The 27,079-nt window shown below is 42.0% G+C and overlaps 1 protein-coding gene across 2 annotated transcripts in view; it reads right to left on the bottom strand.

Annotated features, from left to right (window-relative positions):
• Positions 1-27,079, bottom strand: part of RAPGEF4 (Rap guanine nucleotide exchange factor 4) — a 310,152-nt gene that overhangs the window by 236,673 nt on the left and 46,400 nt on the right. For both annotated transcript variants that reach the window (XM_007965372.3, XM_007965373.3), the window contains exons 2-3: positions 16,968-17,110; positions 13,852-13,940 (exon numbers count right to left, since the gene is read on the bottom strand). In XM_007965372.3, coding sequence (XP_007963563.1) covers positions 13,852-13,940; positions 16,968-17,110 — 232 coding nt within the window. The remainder of the gene's footprint in view (positions 1-13,851; positions 13,941-16,967; positions 17,111-27,079) is intronic.

Genomic DNA, 27,079 nt, shown 5'->3' with positions numbered 1-27,079 from the left:
AGGGCATGAGAGTGGGAAGATAAACACCCCAGCTTCCTTGTCCTTCACAGTTTCTCAGCGGGCCTCCTGAAGGAGTGAGCCCAGTTGCCTAGAGTGGAAACGCTCTTATTAGAACACTTTGATTGGCTTTCCTTTCTTCTTTGTCTCACTTTCCCACTCTGTTATCATACTTCCCAAGATCATCTCCAAAAAACCACTTGTAGCCAAATCCTTTTCTCCAGGTCTGCTTCTGGAGAACACAGGGGTGGGTGAGCCAAGATGGCTGTGGGTCCTAAATTGCACTGAAACCTCTGGGGAGGTACCGGACCAAACCAGCATTCCCAAAGAGACTTCTGTAATAAGGACAGGGGCCAAAGTGTCACTTACCACTTGCATCAGACACACCATAAGTGCAGTATGTTTTGGGTGACATATGCGAAGACTTCATTCTGTTAGGAAAACATACTGGGTTACCTGAGATCAATTCTACTAGATAACAAGGGCTGATGGGAACACACACACAAAATTGCCTCTGGCATATCACCGATATGCCATCTGGCTTTTTCCTCCAATCTGATCCAGCTCTCTCATCTCTCAGTCCACTGGATCACTCCTTTTCCTCCTTCTAAAACACAGACATCCTTACTTAATCATCCACCCACCCTTAGTCCCATTGTGCAGCAGCGTGCATGCTGATCTGTATGTGTGTGAGCGAGGACTGGGCCACACACTGGCCAAGTGTCTCAATGACGATGCCTCATTTGTTCCTCACAACAGGTGAATGAGATAATGTATTGAAACTGCTTTGCATAGTGCCTGACTCAAAACACATGCTTAATAAATTGTGGACACTCATACTAACACAATCCAACAATATCAATAGTACTATTGCTATTTTATAAGTTAAGCAAATCAGGCTCAAGGATATTCAGTGACTTGCCCAAGATGATGGCTAGTAAGTAGAAGAGCTGAGACTAGAACCTAGTCAGTCTAATGATCTACCCACATTCTTCTTAGATTGTCCTAGGAAGTATAAGTACCTCTTGGCCAAGGTTCAGTTAAGGTACCAATTTAATTCATATTGATTCTTACTTCAGTCAGCCAATCTGTATATTTATTGAATACCAAATAAGTCCAAATCATTAGGAAAATATAAAACATTTGGCATTGCTCCTCCTCTAATCCTCCAATTCCAATATTGAGGTCCACTTGATCCTCCTTAGAGGATCAAATCCATCCCAGGCAATCCTCTTATTCATTAGGGGAAATTTAAACAATCACAAACGAGTAATTAAGAATTGAATTGAATCACTCATGCCTGTTATCCCAGCACTTGCTGGAGGGGAGGTGAGAGACATGCTTGAAGCCAGAAATTTAAGACCAGCCTGGGCAACATAGCGAGACCCCCATCTCTAAAAAAAATAAAAAATTAGCCAGGCCTGGTGGTGTTTGCCTATGGTCCCAGCTACTCATGAGGGTGAGACAGGAGGATCCCTTAATTCCAGGAGCTCAAAGTTACAATGGGCTATGATCCCACCATTGCATTCCAGCCTGGGAGTCACAGCAAGACTCTGTCTCTAAAAAAATAAAATAAAATCAGCATTTCTGCTTTTCCCACTCTGATCCTGTGCCCCAGTTCTAATAACTGAGTTCTGACCCTGGTTGGAGAAACTGAGTTTCTGTCTTTCAGAGTCTCTGCCTCGCTAACCTGCCAGGTACCCTAATTCTTCTCAAAGTTACAGTATCTTGTCCTGACAGCCCTTCCTGGGTCCCAGTTCCTCTCTGGCAGTCCTTCCGTGGCCAGACCTCTTAGGCAGCCTGCCCGCTGCCCATCTCCACCGCTGGGCCTGCTTTTGACTGCCGCCCATCAGCAGGCCAAGCCTTATCATGCTACCCCTGCTTAGACCAGCCTCGGCCCTCCCCACACTAACCTGGGGGCTGTGTTATACCGCCTTCCTGCTTCCTCTGCCCCTCCTGCCCAGCACTGCCTGAACATGCCTCGGAGACATTTCCCACCTCCATCATGGATGCCCCCCAGATTCCAGGTTCTCCTCCTTTACCCAGCCGGGCACCAGCTGAAGTAAGTCATGAGCACTGTCTTGGCACAGTGTTTTCAGTGGGATATGCAGGGTCCAGTTAACTTCACTCATAAAAGCTGGCATTAGGTAAGTTAATAAAGATGGCGATGAAGCCGCCCATGCTGGAAGGCAGGGCATCAGGCAAAGGACTCCCACGTGGAGGCTAACCACAGTCAGAACACACAATGCTCAGCAGGGAAAATCCCCCAGAAGCAGCACAGTAGAACAGCCAGGGGCCTTGGTAGACTTAATTCAAAACTTATCTCTGCCAATGACCAACCTGAGGACTTTGGCAAATGTTCCCCAGAGCCTCAGTATCCTCATTTGTAAAATGGGCACAAGTTTTCTTGTAAGATCATTAGCAGTATTAAATAGAAATAAAGTAGTACACAGAATCCATATAGTGCTGTTTAGTTTCTGGCACATAATAGGTGCTCCATAAACAATGGAAATTATTATTTCTAACTTAGTCACATACATGTATGGGTTATCCATATTTCTAAAAAGCAAAGCGGTTTTTTTCTATCATTTAAATAATAGAGAATCTCTATATTCATTTCGTTCATCTTCAACTAATGATGGCTTTCAACACTTAAATTCCAAGTTTCTCTGTCCCCTAGTCTGGATGTCAAGTGGATTGAATGATCTGCAAAACACTTCAGCTCTCCGGGGGAGCTTGTATTCAAAGGAGCCCTTCTGACAAACCCTGCTGGAAATCGAAGAATCCTTTTGTACCCCAACTAATCACCCCTTAATTTATCCTCTTTGTGCGTCTGAGTTATGGTACACTGGGTTTTCTTAAAGCAGGCATTCTCATATGAGGCATTTGATTTGTTTCATTATAAATACAGTAAACAGTATGGAAATGGGAATGGTGTTAAGAAAGCCAATGGTTATGTGTCACTGATAACTAAGATTGGTATCCAAGCTAAGGTACTTGTGCCTTGCAAATAAATAATGTCTATAAGCATCAGCTGAAATCCAACTTACGCAAGTGATAGGTATTCTGATGGAATTTAAAATAGCTAATAATCAATTAAACAGACATAAGAATTCTCTGTGGTAAGTACATCAAGATTTTCTAAAAATTGTACTGTAACTTCAAGGGCTATCAGATCATCTTATTATGCACATTTAACTCACTTCCATATTCACGGATCAAGAAGAGTTCATTGTCTCATGGCAAATTTATTGTTTTGGACATATATTGAGTTAACACCAAGGGAAAAATAATTGGTCCTTTAAATGTGTGGAGACAGAAACATATTTTTTTCTTTCTTAGAGACGAGGTCTTGTGTTGCCCAGGCTGGACTGCAGTGGCTATTCACAGGTGTGAACATAAATTCTTACAAGGCAAATGTTTTTATAAGTTTTATTTTAGGCCTATAGGCAACACTTGCCATTAAGTTTCACAGCACCTGGGATTATTTCACGAACTTGAATTTAGTGCTGGAATTTACTGAGTGTTCCAAGTCATCTAAAGTAATAAAATTAAATGGAACCCAATCTCTTAATTTTTCAAGATGTTAGATTGTATGTGCTGTCAGAAGCATTTCCTGCCAAAGCAAGAGGGCAAAATACTTCTCAGGCAAATGTGTTTTCTAACAAACAGCAAAGACAACAGTTGTTGTATTTAGAACACTTCCCTGGAATCAGTACGTTCAACAAAGCTTAACAAGACCAGGCAAGCCCGCCGCAGGAAGGTTTGATGAGAATGGACTAGCATTAGCATTCTGGTAACTGAATCAGGGAGGCCAGCCTCATTTCAGTGGAGAGCCAGTCTGTCCAGCATTGTGACGCAGTTTTGCATCCAACCACCCAAACAAAGAATTACATGGCAACAAAACTAAATACAGGATGCAGGATGCTCAATAAACTCCCAATCAGCTCCTAACAAATAGCCTGACCTGAGCATAGACAAGTAGGAAGAGATTACAAACAACTGCTGTGGACTTGGCACTTTTCACGTTTTATGGGCTCAATAAATGTGCTCAGAAAAAAATGTTTCCAATGATGGCAGTGTTCTCTGTTTGAAAATAATGGAGTGAAATGAGCGAATAGAAGAATCAGAGAGGCAAAGAGAGAAAGACAGACAAAGGTAGAGAGATCCACATTACAGTGAAACACACGTGTTCTTCAAATTTTGTAAACAAAAATGCAATGCTTAAAAACATATTTGTTACTGTAGAAGGAAAAAAGAGAAGGCAAATAAAAGCATATTATTTTACTTTATGGAGAAAACTAGTATGAGATTTTTTTCTGAAATTGAGCTAAAATGTGCCAGATAATTTCACAGTGACAGATGAAGGGATGAAATTAAGTGATGACCAAGGCCAAGTGCAGCCCGGATTCTCTGATCCATGAAATGGCTGAACAATATTGTTAAACTTCTACTGTTTCAAATCCCAAGTACATTTCCTGCATTTTCTATTCTGGCACTGCCCTCTTGTGATAAAACAACAGCATTGCAGTCATTGTAACCAACTTTTCCTGAAATGGTAATTTCCAAAAGCACAGACCCTCTGGCTCTATCCCAGGCTTTGTACTAAGTGCTTTGCATGCATCGGCTCATTTCAGATAACAGCTATTATCCCCAATTTACAGGTAATCTAACTGTGAATACCCACAGCCAATTAAGTGGCAATAGAATTTCAAAGGAATTCTGAATTTAACCACCGTTGGTTGCATTAGGTAAATACTAAAGCTTTAAATAAGCATCTGTGATAGAAATGTAAAAGTTTTAAAGAATTAATAAACCATCCATTTTCTATCTTGCAATATAAACTTTGTTCTGTCAGCAGTCATCAGAAATTCTTCTTTCCTATGACTGGAAAAGGCTTTTTACTTTTTGGGATGTAAAGATTAATTTAAAATCTTATATATATCTAGGATGTTGATACTTACTATGCCAAAAAAGCTCCTCAGTTATAAAATCTGCAGAGAAAAACAGGACCTTCTCTCTCCCTTTCTTTCTGTCTCTGAAGTAAACACACACACACACACACACACACACACAGCTGGATAATATCTGATACAGTGAGATTTATAACTCCATTTATTGTTTTTAAGCTTGTTATTTATTGCTTATAACTTGTCCCAATGTTCATCTCTAATCCTAAATCGATTAAAATATTACTGAGAAAAAATACACCCATAGTATTATTCATTCTAGTGGGAATGTAAAATATCTGACTTTTAGCCCTATGTAACTTTCAAGTTACATAGGCGCCAAGACAGGAGAGGATCTTGTGCAGGTGAGTGCAGCAGTGGGGACCTGGAGGTGGATGGGTCCTGGTTAGGCTCGGGTAAGAGACTGTAGGTGCGGACAGATGTTATTGGTGAAATGGAACGATTAATCCCTGATGGAAGCCAAGTGGATGCTCCCAGTGGAAATCTATGTGAACGTGTCAGCCAGGTTGGGACACCTTAGAAGGATGAAGTGGTCTGTGGGCAGTCCCCTTCTGGGTGCTCTTTTTCTTGGGTTAAGATGAAGAATGGCCAAGGTAGGAAAGGTGTCTGAGCAGCTGGGAGAGATGCCTCTGACAATTACACATAGTGGTAAGAGTGTTACAGTAGGTTTCATTTTATATAGAGTAGTGGAATAAATATAATTTATAGAAAGATAATTACAAGGATTTGTCAGCCTCTAAAAGTTTCTGAAAGTAATAGGGACAGAATAATCTATGCATTTCCTAGAATTCTTAGGGCAAATGTGTTTTCAAGGCAGTAACAAAAGAAATGAAAGCAACGCAGCCCCAGCTCCCCAGAAGGCAGAGCCCACCGTTCCTCCCGTCCAGGCACTATTGTCTCCCCTCCAGTCTCTTGAAACCTTAAATTAGGGAAACTTGACTGAGAGGGAAACAGAAAGGAGAAGCAGCATGTGGCTGTGGCCTGCCTGGAAAGGGCTGACTATGAGAGGGGAAAGGAGTGGGAAAGGAGTGGGTTTCCCTGCTCAGCAGGAATCCATGTCACTATCTGATGCTTCCTGAGCCCAGAGAAGACCCGCAGGGTAAGGCCCAGTCAGCCTGCAGCTCACACCTCCTGCAATGGCCAACTTCTGGCTATTCTGATGGGTGGGCTGACCAGGGGTGACACTGGAAGGTGAGTCACTTCAGTCCTACAGCCGGATAGCTTTTTTCTCCATCCTCCCTTCATAAGAGAGGGCCTGAAGTATACATCAGCACTCATCGAAAAGTCTGTAGTTAATACTTCTCTCAAATATAGAATCATGACCTTTTAAAAAATAATTTTAGGCTTCAGCGATCTCGGGGCAGAAGAGGATCTCTGTTACCCCTCTCCACCCTGCCACGGACACTGGAGGAGCTTGCAAGCAGGTGCCCTTGGGAGCAGATGCCTTGCAGGCTTTGCAGATTCTCCAGGAAATGACTGCACCCACTGCCTAAAGCACAGGAGAGCAGGGGCGGAATGCTGGATGGGCTCAGGAGGCCACAGGTACTCCCCGTTCCCAGGCTCACCACTGCATCATCCTGAGCAGACACTTGGGCATCAGGCACTGAGCAAGAAACAGCACAGCTATTTCCTAAACAGGGTGGGCTCACACCAAGAAAGTTCCTGAAATGCTCTGTAAATGAACAGTTTCTACTACATGCTCTGGGGATATCGCTGATGAAAAATAAGTAGGACCCTCAACCCGGCATTCAAAAATTCAGGAAGAATCTGCTAAACCAATCACATAGAAGAAGCTGTGTGTTTTTTGACCTAGTCAGCAAAAAATATAAGGGAATGACAAGAAGGGAGAACAAGTAATATTAACTTGAAACAGGAAGGCAATATGAATTTGAGTCAAATAGAATAGTTACACCCTATGTATTCTTGAAATTTATATACAGATATATCTTTCTACCACCATATAAAAGAAAGAGGTTGATTTTTTTTTTTTCAGAAAAAATTCCATCAAATCATTCATACTGATACAGTTTGGCTGTGTCCCCACCCAAATCTCACCTTGAATTGTAACTCCCACAATTCCCACATGTCATGGGAGGAACCAGTGGAAAGAAATTGAATTATAGGGGTGGGTCTTTTCTGCATTGTTCTCATGATAGTGAATGAGTCTCATGAGATGTGATGGTTTTAAAAATGGGAGTTTTCCTGCATAAGCTCTTTGTCTGCTGCCATCCACATAAGATGTGACTTGCTCCTCCTTGCCTTCCACCATGATTGTGAGGTCTCCCTAGCCACATGGAACTGTAAGTCCAGTAAACCTCTTTCTTTTGTAAATAGCCCAGTCTCAGGTATGTCTTTATCAGCAGCATGAGAATGAACTAATAGAGTACATTGGTACCACTGGAGTGGGGTGCTGCTGAAAAGATACCTGAAAATGTGGAAGCGACTTTGGAACTAGGTAACAGGCAGAGGATGGAACAGTTTGGAACAGTTTGGAGGGCTCAGAAAAAGACACGAAAATGTGGGAAAGTTTGAAACTCCCTATAGACTTGTTGAATGGCTTTGACCAAAATGCTGATTAATGATATGGACAAATCCAGGCTGAGGTGGTCTCAGATGGAGATGAGGAACTAGTTGGGAACTGGAGCAAAGGTGGCTCTTATTATGTCTTAGCAAAGACACTGGTGGCATCTGCCAGATTTAGGGTATCTGGCAGAAGAAATTTCTACACAGCAAAGCATTCAAGAGTTGACTTGGGTGCTGTTAAAGGCATTCAGTTTTATAAGGGAAGCAGGGCATAAAAGTTTGGAAAATTTGCAGCCTGACAATGTGATAGAAAATAAAATCCCATTTTCTGAGAAGAAATTAAAGCCAGCTACAGAAATTTGCATAAGCAACAAGGAGCCAAATGTTACTCCCCAAGACAATGGGGAAAATGTCTCCAGGGCATGTCAGAGGTCTTCATGGCAGCCCCTCCCATCACAGGCTCAGAGGCCTAGGAGGAAAAAATAGTTTCATGGGCCAAGCCCAGGGTACTGGTGCTATGTGCAGCCTAGGAACTTGGTGCCCTGCAGCCTAGCCACTCCAGCTATGACTAAAAGGGGCCAAGGTACAGTTCGGGCCATGGCATCAGAGGGTGCAAGCCTCAAGCCTTGGCAGCTTCCATGTGGTGTTGAACCTGCAGGTGTACAGAAGTCAAGAATTGAGGTTTGGGAACCTCTGCCTAGATTTCAGAGAATGTATGGAAATACCTGGAAGTCCAGGCAGAAGTTTGCTGCAGGGGCGAGGCTTTCATGGAGAACCTCTGCTAGGGCAGTGCAGAAGGGAAATGTGGGGTTGGAGCCCCCACACAGAGTCCCTACTGGGGCGCCACCTAGTGGAGCTGTGAAAAAAGGTCCATCATCCTCCAGATCCCAGAATGGTAGATCTACTGACAGCTGTTGCACTGTGCACCTGGAAAAGCCGCATACACTCAATGCCAGCCCATGAAAGCAACCAGAAGGGAGGCTACACTCTGCAAAGTCACAGGGACCGAGCTGCCCAAGACGATGGGAACCCGCCTCCCACCTCTTGCATCAGTGTGACCTGAATGTGAGACATGGAGTCCAAGGAGATCATTTTGGAGCTTTAAGATTTGACTGCCCTGCTGGATTTTGGACTGGGACCTGTAGCCTTTGTTTTGGCCAATTTCTCCCATTTGGAATGGCTGTATTTAACCAATGCCTGTACCCCCATTGTATTTAGGAAGTAACTAAGTTGCTTTTAATTTTACACACGCGTAGGCGGAAAGGACTTGCCTTGTCTCAGATAAGACATTGGACTGTGGACTTTTGAGTTAATGCTGAAATGAATTAAGACTTTGGGGGACTGTTGAGAAGGCATGATTGGTTTTGAAATGTGAGGACATTAGATTTGGCAGTGGTCAGGGATGGAATGATATGGTTTGGCTGTGTCCTCGCCTAAATCTCATCTTGAATTATAACTCCCACAATTCCCATGTGTTGCGGGAGGAACCCAGTGGAAGGTAATTGAATTATGGGTGTGGGTCTTTCCTGCGCTGTTCTCTGACAGTGAATAAATCTCACAAGATCTGATGGTTTTAAAAATGGGAGTTTCCCTGCACAAGCTCTCTTTGCCTGCTGCCATCCATGTAAGATGTGACTTGCTCATCCTTGCCCTCTGCCATGATTGGGAGGTCTCTCCAGCCATGTGAAACTATAAGTCTAATAAACTTATTTCTTTTGTAAATTGCCCCAGTCTCAGGTATGCCTTTCTCAGCAGCATGAAAATGGACTAATACACATACCTAATAAACATATAGCATAAAATACTATTGCAGAATCTGGGAAAGGTGGTCTCCCTCATGTATTCCCATTTCCATTAGTAGCATCACTGTCCACCTCTTCACCCAAGTCAGGAGACTCCCTTTCTCTCTACACCTCCACATCCCATCACCGTCAGTTCTAACCATTTTGCCTCCATCTTGTGCACCATGTACCTCACTTTCCCTCCCTATCAACTACACTTATCTACCCTACCCTCTAATCCGGAAGCCCTTTGGAGGGAGGACCTCACCCCTTTCAATGTGCATCACCAGATCAAAGAGAGGGTGGGAGGAGGAATGCCCCCAATAGCACCTGGGCAGTGGGCTTAGAGGGAAGGGCTGTGGAGCTGAGAGCTGCATCAGACACCCAGGTGCGAGCTGGAGAAGCTGCAAGGCAAAAACTCCTCCCTGCATTCCTTATTCCTTAACAGCTGGCTCGGCGCCCCCCTCTCTTCCTTCCCCTTCTGGTCCTTCTGGGTGGCACCTATACAACCATGATGGGCAAGCATTGAGCCCCAGAATCACAAAGAACTGGCCCAGACATCCAGCAGCTTTGTGACCTTGGGCAAGCTGTTGAATATCTGGCCTCTAAAATGAGACAAACCACAGCACTAAGGGGAGGGCAGGGTTGTGAGTGCCGGTGGGATAACGCTTGGGACACACTGAGAACAGAGCTTCCTGTCGTAGGCGCCCCATTGCCAGCAGCCACTCCCGCTCTTCTTCCATCATCCTGGCTCACACCCCACTAAGGGGCTAAAACCTAGTGCTAAGTTTGGGAATTTGTCACTACATCCCTCTGGCTCTCAGGTGAGAAGGCAGACGTGCAGGGCAGCAAGGGGCAGGCTGGCAAGAAACTCTGCCCTGTCCTCCCTGAAAGACTTGACTCTGTGCCATCACCTCTTTTCTCTTTCCTCAGTTTTCTCTTAGACTCTCATAACTTTTCTTCCTTCACTTTTATCATCCTCCTCACACCTCTGTTCACATGTGTGCGCCCAGCAGAAGAACATGCAATTTGGAGGACGTCAGACCTGAATTCAAATCTCAGTTTGCCCACGTACACGTGTGTGGCCCTGGGAAAGCTGCACCTAAGTCACTGAGCCTTGTTTTCAAGCCTTTGGTAAAACAGGACACAAATGCCTAAAGATTAGTTCAGTTAATGTCCATGGAACCCCTTGCACGAGCCACACAAGGAAGGCACTCAGCAATGATTGTTTCTGTCTCTAGGGGTAGGAATTCCAGGTCTCTCCTTGCTCCTCACCCATGGCCTTCACCCAACCCCATTTCCCCCCTCATTGGGGTCTATTATGGTTAATTGTATGTGTCAACTTAGCTAGACAATAATGGCCAGTAGTTTGGTTAAATACTAACCTAGATGTTGCTGTAAAGATACTTTTTAGAAGTGATTAACGTTTACAATCAGTAGATCACCCTCCATGATGTGCGTGTGCCTCATCTACTCACCTGAAAGCCTAAGAGCAAACAGGTTTTCCTTGAGGTTTCCCAAAGAAGAAGGAATTCTGCTTCTGCCAATAACTCTTACCTGAATCTCCAGCCTGCCAGCTCTAGACTTCAGACCTGCCAGCCCCCGAAATCATGTGAGCCAGTTCCTAAAAAAAACCTGTCTCTCTCTCTCCATCTCTATCTCTTAGTGCTTCTGTTTCTCCAAAGAACCCTGACTTGTATGGGGCACTACTCGGCCATGTTAAACAATCCCCCTGATTTACCACATTGCTGGTGGGCAGACACCCAGAGCCATCACAAGGCCAGCATGGGTAGATATGGCAGTTTTGTTTCTCCCTTGCAAGCATCTTGGCATGGAAGGGGGCTCTGCCATCTTGGTAATTCTCCTTAGCTTCTTTCTCTCATGTGGCTGTACCATGTCCAGCCCTCAGAACTGGCTGGAAGGCTGGGCCCTGTTTATCTCAGGCTGTACTCTAGAAGGCTAGAGGGTATAGGGGTCAATGAGCTTTCTCTTCCTTTTATTTTAGTGACACAAATCCATCCAGAAAACTCTGGTTGAACACTGTGGGATGAAATACATAAAGGAAGTAGTAACCCGGCTTTGGTATTAAATTAAATATTCCTAACAACTAAAAGAAGACCGAGCCCAGCTTAGGAAAGTTCTCTGCATTGGTTTTACAGAGTTCTCTGCATTACAGATAAATCTAAAATTAAAAGTTTAGTTAAAATTGTTAAATCTGTAGCTAATAACCCTGCTAGGATGCCATGGTGAGAGATAACTGGTCAAGGGCAATATTCCTGAAACCCCTGGCCAGATACTATTTTAATACCATCAAAATCTCAGCCAGCTTTCACATCTGGTGTGTCAGCACATAAGAGCTGGTGTTATTTATCATCCCCTTAGGCACATCTGCTCTTCCTTTTCTGATTCGGCTTCTCTCTCCTTCCTGAGATTTCCTCTTCTTTCTTTTCTCCTCCTTAATTCTCATCTTCCCATTCTTCTCTTTTGTCACATTTCTCTTTTTAGCTTCTCCACTCTCTCCATTATCACTCACTCAGGACCCACTCTAGCTGCAGGAGGAACTGAGCAGAAAGATCCTGCTGCAGGCCCTGTCCCCAGGGCACATCTATGCAGGTGAAACCTGGGGAAGGGAAGTACCAGGAGCAGCTCTGAGCAAAAAGGCCCAGAAAGTCCCCACCAGAGCAGCATCCACAAGGTAGGAGATATGCAGAGAGGAAGGACACGGGGTAATCTGAAAGGACGACAAAAGGCAGGGAGAGAGGGAAGTTGCATGTTGCATCATGCTTCTTAAGAGTCAAATGGTGGAGCGCAGTGGTGAAGAGCATCTGTTCAGGTGCCTAACTGCTTGGGTTTTAATCTTGGTTTCTCTAATTTCTAAATATAATACTTGAGTAAGTTATTTAACCACTCGGGGACTTCATTTTCTCATCCGCAAAATGAGAACAGTAAATACGACCTACCTCATGGTTGACTTGAGGATTAAAGAAGTAAATAAATACCTGTTAAGTGCTTGGAACACTGCCAAGTAAACATCCAAGAAGGATTGGATAAATTATATATGGATAAATATCTTGGTTATACTGGATATGGCAAATATCCAAGAAATGCTAGCTGTTCTCCTTCCCATTCAAAACTAAGGCAGCTTACAAGAATCAAAACCCACCTCTCACCTTGACTCCCTCTGAAATCCAAGAGAAAGCCAGCCCCATGAGAGACAGGAAGAGGAAAAGTACCATCAAAGTTGGGAAGCACAGGTTCCATGCTATGTCTAATGGAATTTTCATGCACTGATGCACAGAAAGAGTATACTATGGATTACACAGGATTTGGACACTGGCCTGAGAGTTTAACCATCCATTACAGTGGGTATCACCCAGGAAACTACATTGCAAATTCCAAATGCCCACCTTACCAGCAATCTTTTGGAACACCACTCCATTTTTAAGATGGTGACTGCCCACAACTTCAATATGCATACAAGTTCCTAAAAAATTTAAACCTCAAATTTGGTGTGTCATGAATTTTTCTCACATTTGAAGTGTGCTACCTATGAAAAAGGCTCCAAAACACTGCCTTAAATATGATACGTGGCAGAAAGTTACTTGTCCCTTTAATTCTTTAATTTTTTTCAGTAATTCTTTCAGATTTTACAATGAACTAATTCTCTTCAGTTTTTTCTGAATCCTGAATATGTGGAAATAACACTTGGAACGTTTTCATAGTGACACCTGATGGTGGCCTTTTACGGGTCATACTTTTCAGACTCGAGATTCTTGGCTCTAAACAGTGAGGTTGTGTACATTTTGGCCACATGTCTTAATGATAGAGCAAGAGTCACTGCAGATGTGAAAGAAGGCCCTGGGTTTGACTTTAAATAGTTATATATTTTTTCTTTTTTTAATATTTTTCTTTCTTTTTTAATTTTGCTTTTGTTTTTTTAATATTCATACATTTTGTGAACAGAAAAAAGAATGAGTTTCATCTACTGGGATGCCAAACTCCTCAGAGGTGACTAATGAAAATAAAGCCAGTGCTGTACTTTAGAAGGAAAATAATATTATTAGCCTTCCACATTTGCAAAGACAAGGCAGAGAAACAGAGATTTTAGGGGGACTGCATCAACCACATTTCCCTTGCATCACTAGAGCTCCTACAAGGCCGATGAGGGGATCACTTCTAGGCCAAAGAAAATTTAAGATACAATGATGGAGAAAGAATCCAAGAGGAAACATAGGAAGACTTCTTCTCCTTCCCCTTCACTCACATTTCACCCTATACAGCAATTTGTGTCACGCTGCAATTGCTTGCATTTCCAAATAGACTACAAGCTCCTAGAAAGCATCCAATGTGTTCTTGCGTTTCATGTTTTGACACCTGGCATCATACTCAAATCAGAGAAGACATTCAATAGGTATTTGTTGAGTAACTTAATAAAGGAATCAAACAAACGCTGCCAAACCCATTATTGTAGGAAAGAAGAAATGGACTTGAAAATGTCATTGTAATGGCATAAAAGACGTAAGGATAATATGTCTTTTTAAAAAAATAAATCCTACTTTCAAAAAAATAGAGCATATTACCTGGTGACTGCTGGTCTCAGATACTTTAACATCCAAAGACCCTGCCAAGACAGCATACCAGTTTGTTCCAATATCACCCTGGCGAAATACTGGGGAAAAAAACAGTGATATAAATATAACAGATACAACTTGGTTTTACTGTAGGATCTGATAGTTTTTCACTGATCCAAGCATGTCTTGGACCTAACTGAGCTTATGACCCTTCCCCTAACTGTTGCCCAGAGGAACATGACATGTTTTTCTTCACCTCATCTGTCAACAAAGCTATATCCTATTTATTCAATATTCTGTGAAGTGGAACCTTGTTAAAGAGAACTCTATCATACTTACAGAGCTGTAATAAAGATGATAGCTTTAAATGTTATAAGATCCTTTGAATTTAAGAAGAATTGGCTGATATTTCCCAAGACTATATTAAAAGCAATATGTTTTCTAGACTAGCACCTCTCCTTTTAAGGTGACCAATGATTGATTTAAAAAACCAAAATCTGCTTTGTTTAAAACTTTTAACTACTATATTATCATTGTCCGTTTTCTTATTCTTTTTATAAATTCACTGCTTTTAAGCATTTGAATGACCCTCATCAGAAATTTTTGAACCTGATCTTGCTCCAAGTTTGTCCTCTCAGAGAGAAAATATTTAGGTATTTAGATAGAACCATAGTTCCCATATCATATTAAGACCAGGTCTGGGAAAGTAATTCCAAAACACTGGTTCAAAAATTTCACGCAAACCAACTGTCCTTTTAAATATCCTAACTAAATAACTAGATGGAGTGATTTGATATTTTAAAATCCTCTTCACAGTTAAAGTCAGAGGTCAAGTAACTCAATGAAAAATCACATGACAGCTCGTGGGACAACTGAGTCCTGGCAAGGCTAGTGCTCACTGGAGACGAGCAAGCTTCTGGGAACCACAATTAATGATGACAAGCTGCTCTGAACTTCCTGACTAGGACATGCTGTGGAAAGGCAAAGAACAACAATGACATCCTACCAAGTGCAATGACAAGCTTAAGATGGAGTTGATGAGTTTATAGCTGATCTCTCCAGTAACTCTGCTATTCCAAATCTTTGTGACTCATTTTAGAGTTAGGGTTTTGTCTTTTATGAAATTCTTGGCCCCAAAAGACATTATTATTTGTCAATCAAATTCATGTTACACATGTTAGGAGATTCATTTTGAAAATGGCTTTTAGAAACATAAAATAGTTTTATTGCCAAAAGAATAAAGTTTCTGATATCAGTTTTAAAAGACTGGTTGAAAATGATATGTATGGATGATTTTTTTCTTAACAGAAATGTAACTATGAGTTGGGTGCAGGGGTCACGCCTATAATCCCAACACTTTGGGAAGCCATGGCAGGAGGATTGCTTGAGACCAGGAGTTCAAGACCAGCCTGGGCACTATATCTGACCTGGTCTTTACCAAAATTAAAGAAAGCAGCTGGGCATGGTGGCATATGCCAGTAGTACTAGCTACTCAGGAGGCTGAGGTGGGCAGATGGCTTGAGCCTAGGAGTTCAAGGTTGTAGTGAGCCATGATTGCACTACTGCACTCCAGCCTAGATGACAGAGCAAGAACTCATCTCAAAAAAAAAAAAAAGAAAAAGAAATGTAACTATGCTTCTATGTGTACACATAGGAGAACATTTTGAAGAATATATCCCAATTTTTTTTTGTTTTGTTTTGAGATGGAGTCTTGTTCTGTCACCCAGGCTGGGGTGCAGAATGCAATGGCGCAATCTCAGCTCACTGCAACCTCCACCTCCTGGGTTCAAGCAATTCTCCTGCCTCAGCCTCCCGAGTAGCTGGGATTACAGGTACCCGCCACCACGGCCGGCTAATTGTTTGTATTTTTAGTAGAGACGGGGTTTCGCCATGTTAGCCAGGATGGTCTCAATCTCCTGACCTCATGATCTGCCCACCTTGGCCTCCCAAAATGCCAGGATTACAAGCGTGAGCCACTGCACCTGGCCCACAAAATGTTAATGGTAGAAATTGTAGGTGATTTTTATTTTGTTGACTTTCTAAATTTTCTACAATAATGTTGTGACTCACCCTGTTGCTTTCCCACCCAGAACCACTCATGCCCTGTTGTCTAACTGAACCCAGGTTTCAGACAAGTTTCCACGCTCATCCATAGGGCTAGGTGTTAGCTCCACTACGGCAATCATGATTGGTATAAATCAGTCCTGGTGATCCCATTATTTTTGCAAGTGATTGGTTTAGACTTAGGCATGTGATACATTTCTGGCCAATGAGTCAATACAAGCAGTCTGGTGGGGGACTTCTAAAACAGAGACCCAAAAAGAAATAGTCCTTCAGCAGGACGTTTTTGTATCAATACATAATGCATCCAACAGCTATAGCTGTCAGAATAATTTGGGACAAGTCTGAGGACAAAACCCAACATCTCAGAATGCATACAAAAACAAAAAATACAAGAAGGACCTGAAGCCTTAATAATTTCACTGAGTCACTTCACTAACCAACTCTGAAGTCATTCTACCTCAGGATTTCTTCTATATGAGTAATTGATTTTTTTTTTTCTTGTTGTATAAGTCATTGAATATTCAAATCAGTTGAAAGGGACTTTTCTGCGAGTGCAGCATAAAGTGTTCCAACAGAAGAACTATTACTTCTTTAATGAAAAAATACTTTAAAAAAAATCCAACTGTTACTCTATCTCCCTGCCCCTTATTCACACCTGGAATAGATGATATAACTGGCATTAATTCAAAACATTACTATCAGCACTAGTAAGAGAACTTTTACCTTAATATCCTATTGGCCACACATTTCTTGGATTAGAGAAGATAATTATTTGAATTTCTAAAGATATAGCTAAACATGTGAATCATTACATCCCTCCAGCTCCATCTAGAAAGTCGGTTACCCTGGAAGAACCATTTACGTTCTGTGAACAAAGGAGTTAGGGAAACACCTACATGGAACTGAATAAACAGACTAGAGGGAAATGTCAACTTAATACCTTTGGTTGAAGCTCAAATATTTAGCACATAAATACTCCATTTGCTATTTATCTCCATAAAGTAACCACAAATGAGCATAAACCATACATGGAAATATACTACTAGAGTTGCTTTTCTTACATGTTATTCCCTTTTCCAGGTTCTCATAATAACCACATAAGCAAATCTGATGAAGGAGATTTGGGTGAAATTTCTCAAAAGCTTTAACTTCTTTCAGTCGAGTGAAGATTATATCCACATCTTCGCTGGATCGCTCCAATGGTCTGTATAGGGAGAAAAGGCACAAAAGCTATATCAGTAAAGATTTACCTCAAAGTGAGTCAATAGGCCTCATTTTAATTATATTCAAATTTACCCAAATAACCCAATTGTGAATATTTCATTGCAAACATTTATCCACCCCCTTATAGGTATTTCTGGGCTGATATAGACATTTCTGGAGCTTTACCAACTATTCGCCTTAAATCACTACTATTGCAGATACTATAGCAGGAGTCAACCTCAGAGTACTAAGTTCAAGGTGATACTATGGTATAATGCTTAATCCCTTAGAAGCACAAGATACATGAAAATGCAGATTTTACTGAAAATTGAAGTCTCAAACATAAATGCCTGCAGGGGCCAATGAGGTAAAGGAAGTGAGTAGAAAGAGCAAGATACAAGGGGAAAAAATCTCGACTCTAAGAAAACAACAGTGAAATCACAAAGACAAATAAGAAGTGACAGCCTCAGTGTTGGTGATTCTCCAGGGAATGGTGGGCATAAGGGTGAACTGCAAACATGGGACTGTCCACAGGGAGCAGCTCCTATTTGGCTGTTTTCCTTCTTCTTAGTTTTCTGTGTAAATGTGAGCCCAGATGTTGTCAAATCTTCCCATTGTTCAAGGTAAATCTAGTTGTGTAGACATTTGTTTGCTTTTTTTTTTTTTTTTTTGAGACAGAGTTTCGCTTTTGTTGCCCAGGCTGGAGTGCAATGGCACGATCTTGGTTCACTGCAACCTCCGCCTCCTGAGTTCAATCGAATACAGGTGCCCGCTACCACACCCAACTAATTTTTTGTATTTTTAGTAGAGATGGGGTTTCACTATGCTGGCCAGGCTACTCTTGAACTCCTGACCTTAGGCAATCCACCCGCCTCGGCCTCCCAAAGTACTGGGATTATAGGCTCACTTTGTTGCCCAGGCTGAGTGCAGTGACACAATCTTGGCTCACTGCAGCCTCAACCTCCAGGGCTTAAGTGATCCTGCCACTTCAGCCTCCCAAGCAGCTGGGATTACAGGTGCACTCCACCACGTCCAGCTAATTTTTTGTACTGGCAGGGTTTTGTCATATTGCCCAGGCTGGTCTCAAACTCCTGGGCTCAAGCAATCCTCCCGCCTCAGCCTCCCAAAGTGCTAGGATTACAGGCATGAGCCACCATGCCCAGTCTGTTCAAATTTCTTGAACACTGTGTGGGCCACACACACACACACAAATCTATGGAATAGATCCAACCTGCTGACTGCCATTTCGTAACCTCTGGATTAAGATAAATCAAAGAACCAAACAAAAATAAGATAGTTTTACGAACTATATAAACTATTTTTTTCTTTTCTTTGAGCAATTTTCCAAGTCTGTTCCTTCCATGTGCTTTGCAGGAACCCACTGCTATTCTTGATAGATATTTCACATTACATAGAAACCATCATGTGTGCCCCAGAGCATTCTGGGATCAGAGGAAACAAACTGGATGAGGATGTGACAGAGACAGGTAATGTTCACCAAATAGCCATGTGCTCCCCTGAATGTACTAGCCTCCCTTGTAGTTACGTTGGGGCTGGACTGCGAACAAAACTAGCATATACCTCTTCTGAGGTGAGACTGGTAAGAGCCAGGGGCCTCTCTTCTGCCTCTTCAGGAACAACTTTGAAGGGTGTTATGGGTTGAACTGCGTCTCCTCAAAAGATACATCAGGGACCTGGTACTCAGCACCTGTGCATGTAATCTTCTTTGGAAATAGGGTCTTATAGATGCAATCAAATTAAGATGAGGTCACACTGGATTATGGTTGGCCCTAATCTAATAACTAGCACCATTAGAAAAAGAAGGGAAATTGGACAGAGAGACACAGGGAAAACAACCACGTGGAGGTGGTGACAGAGATTGGAGTAATGCATCTACCAGCAAGGAATGCCGAAGATTGCTGGCAACCTTCAAAAGCTAGAAAGGGACAAGAAGGATTGTTCCCTAGAGCCTTCAGAGAAGACCCGGGCCTCCCACACCTTGATTCTGGACTTCCAGCCTTCAGAACCCTGAGAGAAAAAAGTGTTTGTTGTTTTACACCACTCAGTTTGTGGTATCTTGTTCCGGCAGCCCTAGGAAACTAAGGCAGGAGGCATGTGTTTTACATGCTATAGCCACAAGATAGAGAAGAATGTACAACCCACAAAAGATTCTGTATAGTGGTAAATATGAAGCTACTGAGATGGGGCAGGGACGTTATCACAGCATCACCCAGTATTACTCAGACTAATACAGAAGTCAAGACTAGCTAAGTCAGAGTTCAAGGGAGTTGGGACATTGTCAGAAGAAGACAGATCCCATCATGAGAGATGAACATTTTCAGAGGACATGAGAAGATGACCTGTTACTAAGTGGAAGACCTAAGATACAGGCTTTCCTGAGCTTCGTTTAAAGGCTCTTCACTTTGTTCAATTTTCACCCGATCACACTTTTAGGCCCAAGAAAACTAGATTCAAAGAATATGCCCACAACTCCCTGGCCTCCCAGCAAACCCCTACTGGAAGGGTTTGGATTCTGCTTCTTGGGGAAGAGGAAGGGAAATCCTGATGCGTGTGTGCCCAGTCTCTGAGATGACAGTGTGCCTGAAAGCGCTGAGAGATGTGTAGGCTCGACTTGGGAAAATACAACACATCAGATTCAGTGCCTCTTCCTCCAATTACCCCTTCGGAAGGGCTTTCTAAACTCCTTACCAGAAGCTACGTCCTCAAAGTTAAGGGGCTTTGGAATGGAGACTAGGACTTCAGCAGTTAATAAGGTGGTATGGACAGTGGTGCAGACAACTTTCAGTCTTTGTGTGTCTGGGGGGCAGCAAGGACAGCAGCAGCTGGCAGAGGCACCCCTAGCGGGGGATCCCAGACAGTAAAGCACACTTCCCTGGGGGGCAGAGCTGGTGCTGGTGCCAGTAGGAAGTCGGGTTGCTGCTATAGAAGCACTGGCAGCAGCCACAGGCCCAAAGCAATGGCAGCATGCAAGTGACCATGGGAGGAATCATAAGGACTAGATGAGCTAGAAACTGACTGGACATTGATATGGCAGATTCTACTTAGCTGCATAGGAAAAGAGACAGAGATTAGAATCCATCTTCCACAAAGAAGGAAAGAGCATCCCTTTTTGTTTATACTCACCAGAGCATCTCCCACATTAGGAATGCAGACTAGGGCAGCTAAAAAGATTTTTAGCCTGACACTCGCCAGAAAACAGTAGAAGAAAAACGTATGTGCTTCTATACAGTCCAAAGCAAGCACAGAAGAACTTCAAGTTTCATAACCAGATTGTTAAATGACAAAAGACACTTGGAAAGACAAATTTGAGATAACTGGGAGAAGAGTGAAACCTCTTCTCCTGATATTTTTGTGTACCCCCAAATTAGGCCCTAACGATGTCATTCTTGTTTAATAGTTAAGCCTCAGAAACAAGGAAAAGCAACCTTCTATCTGTCATTAACTTTATTGGGTACTTCATGGAGTGGGGAAAATTTCATTTGGCTATTAACAGACACCATTATCATTCGATCTCTGGAATCTACCACCAGTGATAATCCTTTTGTGTTTCTCTAATTTCCTAATGCAATGCATATTCTCCCCTCTCTAGGGGTCATGTCTGGTACCTCCTTTATAGATCCTACAGTGCCCGAAACAGGGCCAACCATACAAAAATCCCTTGAGTGTAATGTCCTACAGCGACCTTAAACTGAACTTATCTTCTCTCCTATATCTGCTACTGCACCTGCCCTCCTTACTTCCATGCATGGAGTAGACTCACCCTCTGCTATGGTCTAAATAGCATAGAGGTGAGCCTACTCCCTCTGCTATTTGGTCCCTCAAAATTCATGGGTTGGAAATTTAATCACCAGTGCAACAATGTTGGGAGGTGTTTAATGAAAAGTGCTTAGGTCATGAGCACTCTGCCTTCACACAGTATTTGTGGATTAATGAGTGGATTAATGCTGCTATAAAAAAGGCTTGCGGGAGTAGGCTCAGTCCTTTCTACCTTCCACCATGTGAGGACACAGCAAGAAGACTCTGACCAGATGCTGGCACCTTAATACTGGACTTCCCAGCCTCCAGAACTGTGAGAAATAAATTTCTGTTCTTTTTGAATTACTCAGTCACCAGTATTCTGTGATAGCAGCACAAAACAGACCAAGACACTCTCCCTCACCACATCCCAGTAATTTTACCTGCGAATGTCTCTCAAATTCATCCCTCCATTAATCCTTATGCCACTCTCTCATTGAGCGTGGATAAAGGACATGTGAAGCACAAAGCACATGTTGAGACATGAATCTGAACAGCATGGCAGTCCTATCCTAGGAGGGTTCTGTCTAATAATCAGCAGAAGCATTTTAAGCAGGGTAGTGGCATGATTGGATAACCATTTTGGAAAGATCACCTTGACTGTAACTAGAGGCAGATGGGAGACAGTCAAGATCAACAGCCAAGAGGAAGTTAGGAAGTTCTTGCAGTATATCAAAATGATGATGTGGTTTCTCTAATTATAGCTCACTCTAGGCTCCTTTCTTCTCCCTTCATAACGATGAACAGCTGGTCCCCAAGCAAAAGCTCCAAGTACAGAGAATTGATTTTCCTTAGCCTGGCATCTAATATCCAGGACCTTTTTAGAAAATGATTTTTTAAAAACTTTCACTTTTAAAACACGTTCAAACAACAAAAGAATCATTTACAGCCCCCACAACTTGGTATTTTAAAAAAATTAACATCCTAATTAAGAAATAGGCTAAGGACTTGAACAGACATTTCTCCAAAGAAGACACAGGTATGAAAAGGTGCTCATTGTCACTAATAATCAGGGAAATGCAAATCAAAGCCATAATGAGATATTACCTTACATCTGTCAAGATGGCTATTATAAAAAAAAAAAAGTTGGTGAGGATGTGAGGAAACTGGAACCTTTGCACACTGTCAGTCAGTATCTAAAATGGTGTGGCTGCTATGAAAAACAGTTCAGAGGTTCTTCAAAAAATTAAAAATAGAACTACCATTCATCCAGATATCCCACTTCTGGGCATTTATCTGAAAGAATTGAAATCAGGATCTTGAAGAGATATTCACACTTCCATGTTCATTTCAGCATTATTCACAGTAGCCAAGATATGGAAACAACCTAAATGCCTATCAACAGATAAATGGATAAAGAAAATAATACATATATACATACAATGGAGTATTATTTACCCTTGAAAATGAAGGACATTCTGCAATCTGTGACAACATGCATGAACCTTGAAGACATTCTGCTAAATGCAATAAACCAGTCTTAGACGAATACTGCATGTTTCCACTTATATGAGGTTTCTAAAATAGTCAAATTCGGGGCCTATCATGGGGAGGGGGGAGCGGGGAGGGATTGCATTGGGAGTTATACCTGATGTAAATGACGAGTTGATGGGTGCAGCACACCAACATGGCACAAGTATACATATGTAGCAAACCTGCACGTTGTGCACATGTACCCTACAACTTGAAGTTTAATAATAATAAATAAATTTAAAAAAATAAAAATAAAAATAAAGAAAGTAAAATAAGATAACACATAAAAAAAAAAAAAAAGTCAAATTCACAGAATAAAAGAGTGGAATGGTGGCTACCAGGGACTACAGTGAAAGGGAAATGAGTTATTAATCAGCTGACCTAGAGTTTCAGTCAAGAAAGATGAATAAGCTCTAGAGATCTGCTGTACAACACTGTGCTTACACCCAACAAAATATATCATACACTTAAAAATTGGTTCAGAGGGTAGATCTCATAGTAAGAGTTCTTAACACAATAAAATAAAAATTTTAAAAAGAATTATTTGTAAACAAAGACACTGTAGAAGGCAGGATTATAAAGTGGCCTCCTACGATCCACGCCTTGTATAATCGTTTTGAGGCTGGGTGGGAGCTGCAATTTGCTTTTAGCCAATAGAATACGGCAACGTAAAGAGAGATCACTCCCATGATTATGTTATGCTGTATGGCAAAGGTGAAGAGATTTTGCAGATGTAATTAGGGCCCAGAATTAGTTGACTTTGTTAATCGAAAGTGCGGTTTTCCTGGTTGGGCCTCACCTGATCAAGTGAGACCTTTAAACTAGGATGGAGGGAATGAGAGGCTCTTTTGCTGGCACTGAAGAAGATAGCTGCCCTGGTTGCCTGAGGGCCTCTGAGAGGGCCATGTGGCAAGAAATGTGGGGAGTTACCGACTGATAGCCAGCAAGAAAACAAGGACCTCAGGCTTACCACTGCGAGAACTGAATTCTGCCAAAAATGATTTGAGCTTCGAAGAGGTCAACTGAGCTCCAGAAAGAAGCACCTCTTATTTATTTATTTGTTTGTTTGTTTTCTTTTTTAGACAGGGTCTCACTCTGTCACCCAGACTGGATTGCAGTGGCGTGATTATGGCTCACTGAAGCCTCAACCCCCTGGGTTCAAGTGATCCTTCCATCTCAGCATCCCAAGTAGCTGGGACTACAAGTGTGCATCGCCACACTCTTCTAATTTTTTTTTTTTTTTGTAGCGACAGGATCTCGCCATGTTGCCCAGGGTAGTCCTGAACTCCTAGGCTCAACCAATCCTCCTGCCTCGGTCTCCCGAAGTGCTGCAATTACAGGTGAGCCACCACACTTGGCCAGGAGCACCTTGATTTCAGCCTTTAAGACTCTGAACAGAGGATCCAGACAAGCTGTGCCTAGACTCCTGCCACATGAAAACAGACAGATAATACATGTATACTTTTTTAAGCAGCTAAGTTTATCATAATTTGTTACACAGCGAAAACTAACACAAAGTTATTTTCTCACACTGACTAATTTCCTTATGTCCCAGCTTAGATTTCACTCCCTTCTTGGAGATTTTCCTTACAACGTTTTCTCCTCTCTGAAATCCAATTGATAACATTTCTTTTTGGCATCTAACCCTATTATTTATTATTTCATGTTTCATACATGTAAATTTTTTCTTGGAGAGACCTTCTGCTATGGTCTAAATGTTTGTGTCCACATCCCCCAAATTTATATGTTAAAATCCTAACCCTTAAAGTGATGGTATTAGGGGGTGGAGCCTTTGGGAGGTGATTCGATCGTAATGGCAGAGCCCTCATGAATGGGATTAGTGCCACTATAAGACTAGCTCTCCATTCTGTCATGTGAAGACACAGAAAAAGGTGCTGTTTGTGAGTCAGAGAGCAGCCCTCACCAGACACCAAATCTACCAGCACCTTGATCTTGGACTTCCTAGCTTCTAGAACTATGAGAAATAAATTCCTGTTGCTATAAGCCACCTAGTCTAAAGTACTTTGTTAGGCAGGGCATGGTGGCTCACACCTATAATTCCAGCATTTTGGGAGACCAAGGTGGGAAGATTGCTTGAGTCCATGAGTTCAAGACCACCCTGGGCAGTATGGTAAAACTACATTTCTACAAAAAATGTAAAAATGAGCCAAGCATTTTGGTGCATGCCTGTGGTCTCAGCTACTCAGGAGGCTGCGACAGGAGAATTGCTTGAGCCCAGGAGGTTGAGGCTGCAATGAGCATGATCACGCCACTGCACTCCAACCTGGGTGATAGAGTGAAGCCCTGTCTCAATAAATAAATAAATCAATAAATAAATAAAGTACTTTGTTCTGGCAGCCCAAACAGTCACCTTCACTTATCTATTCATTCATCCAATAAATGCTAGTTGGGTCTTATTTCTTATTAACCCTCAAATCACTATGCATTCCTGTTTTGTTTTGTTTTGTTTTCTTCTTCTCATGGTTCCTCAGCTCTTCCAAGATGAATTTCACAGTCATCAAAAACTTTCTGACAGCAAGTTAGACAGAGGACAATCCATCTAAATTAGCAAAAGGCTAAAACTAAAAATATCTCTGATGACATAAAATTATTTTAAGTTCTATATAAATCATAATGGTAATAATGCCTATTAGCAGTATCAAAAAAGATCATTTTATTAGAATGCTTTGATAATCTTAAAAGAAATAGGGTTTTTTTGGTTTTTTTTTTAATTTTTTGAGACAGAGTCTCCCTCTGTCCCCCAGGCTGCAGCGCAATAGCACAATCTTGGCTCACTGCAACCTCTACCTCCCAGGTTCAAGCAATTCTCCTGCCTCAGCCTCCCTAGTAGCTGGGATTATAGGCGCCCGCCACCACACCTGGCTAATTTTTTGTATTTTTAGTAGAGATGGGGTTTTACCATGTTGGCCAGGCTGGTCTCGAACTCCTGACCTCACCAGTGATCCACCCGCCTTGGTCTCCCAAAGTGCTGGGATTACAGACATGGGCCACTGTGCCCAGCCAGGAATAGGGTTTTAAAGTTAAGTTTATTTTACTTTTTTAGAGATGCTATGTTGTCCGAGCTACAGGACAGTGGCCATACACAGGCACGATTATAGTGAACCAAAGCCTCAAACTCCTGACCTCAAGCAATCCTCTGGCATCAGACTCTCACGAAGCTGGAACTACATGTACATGCACCACATCCAGCTAATTTTGAAAATTTTTTGTAGAGATAAGGTCTCTCTATATGTCCCAGGCTGATCTGGAACTTCTGGCCTCAAGCAGTCTTCCCACTTTGGCCTCCCAAACCTCAGGTATTACAGGCATGATGAGTCAATTCTTAATTACCACCTGGACTATAAATAAGTGTTAAAACCATTCTTTTTTTCTTTCAGGAGACATAGACACGAGAGAAATTTATGAAATCTAGACAATTTAAATGACTCCATTCACCAAACACATCCTTTCATGAATGCTCATTCATTTTACTTATTCACTCAGTAAACTCTACTGCTTTACTACTGTACATTAGGCACCTTAATCTGAAGTACAAAGATTAGCAAAATGCCAACACCCTCCACAAGGAACTCACAATCTAGTGGCAAATGGAGTCAACCAAAATTAGAACATAGTATAATAAGGACTGTATTATGAGTACCAACAATGTTCAGGGCCAGACCTTGTTTTACTACAGAAGGTAGTTGAATATGGAAACTATCAAAGTCAGGCATCTGAGGGAAAGCAAAGGTTCTGGATTCCGGGTGTTGCCCACATGCATTATGCAATGTGGAAATCTACTGTGCTCTTAAATTTTAATTCAGTCAACTCTGGATTATCTAGGGACTAATTAACCAGTTTTTAAGTTAGCTGCAGCACAAAATAAGAACACAAAGGCATTTGTGGGACAGAACACACAATAACCATAAATCAGTAAGAAACATTGTACCCTCCATGACTTCCGTTGCTTGGCTATCTGACAGTCAATATTTGCAAACCCTTTACCGTGGAGAGTGTCCACTCCCCTCATCGATCAGCTGAGTAGACCCCTTAGTGGCGACTCCTGCCACAGCTCCTGGGGACCTCTTGGGACAGTAGATTCCAACACCCAACAGTCAGACCTGGGGCTGCAGGAAGAAGAAGTGAAGAGAAAGGAGGAGGGAGGCAGAACTGCTGTCTGCCCAGTGCCTTCCCATAATCATAAATAAAAAGCTTGGCCAAGAAATGGACCACATTAGCAGACTATGGTGACACTGTCCTCTTACTGGAATATATATAATGCACAACTACCTCGATATGTTTTTTTAATTTTCAGATGTCTTTGGAAAATCAGTAAATGTATTTCAAAACACTGAGTGTAATGTTCACTTAATATATATGCATTAAAATGACTTTGCAGTTCAGTTTCACTCTTTTTAACAGTAATTTAGGATTGTAAAGAGCTACTCATCTTCTCCAGTGAAGAACTGTCAAATCTGAGATAATGCATGTGAGCTTTATCAATTATAAAAGGCTACAGAAGTTATTTCTAGTACCACCATCATCATCATCATTATTAGCCACCAAGACCTTTTTTTAAAAGTATCTCAGGAAAGCAATAAATAAAGTGCTTAAAAACATATACTAGAATTCTTCCATGCCTTTTAGAGATTTTATGGATAGGTGTGCACTGTGCTTTTTT

Source organism: Chlorocebus sabaeus, chromosome 10 (genome assembly GCF_047675955.1).
Source record: "Chlorocebus sabaeus isolate Y175 chromosome 10, mChlSab1.0.hap1, whole genome shotgun sequence".
In the NCBI taxonomy this organism is placed as follows: domain Eukaryota; kingdom Metazoa; phylum Chordata; class Mammalia; order Primates; family Cercopithecidae; genus Chlorocebus; species Chlorocebus sabaeus.
The sequence above is the reverse complement of the archived record's forward strand: the minus strand, read 5'-3'. Positions and strand labels throughout refer to the sequence as shown.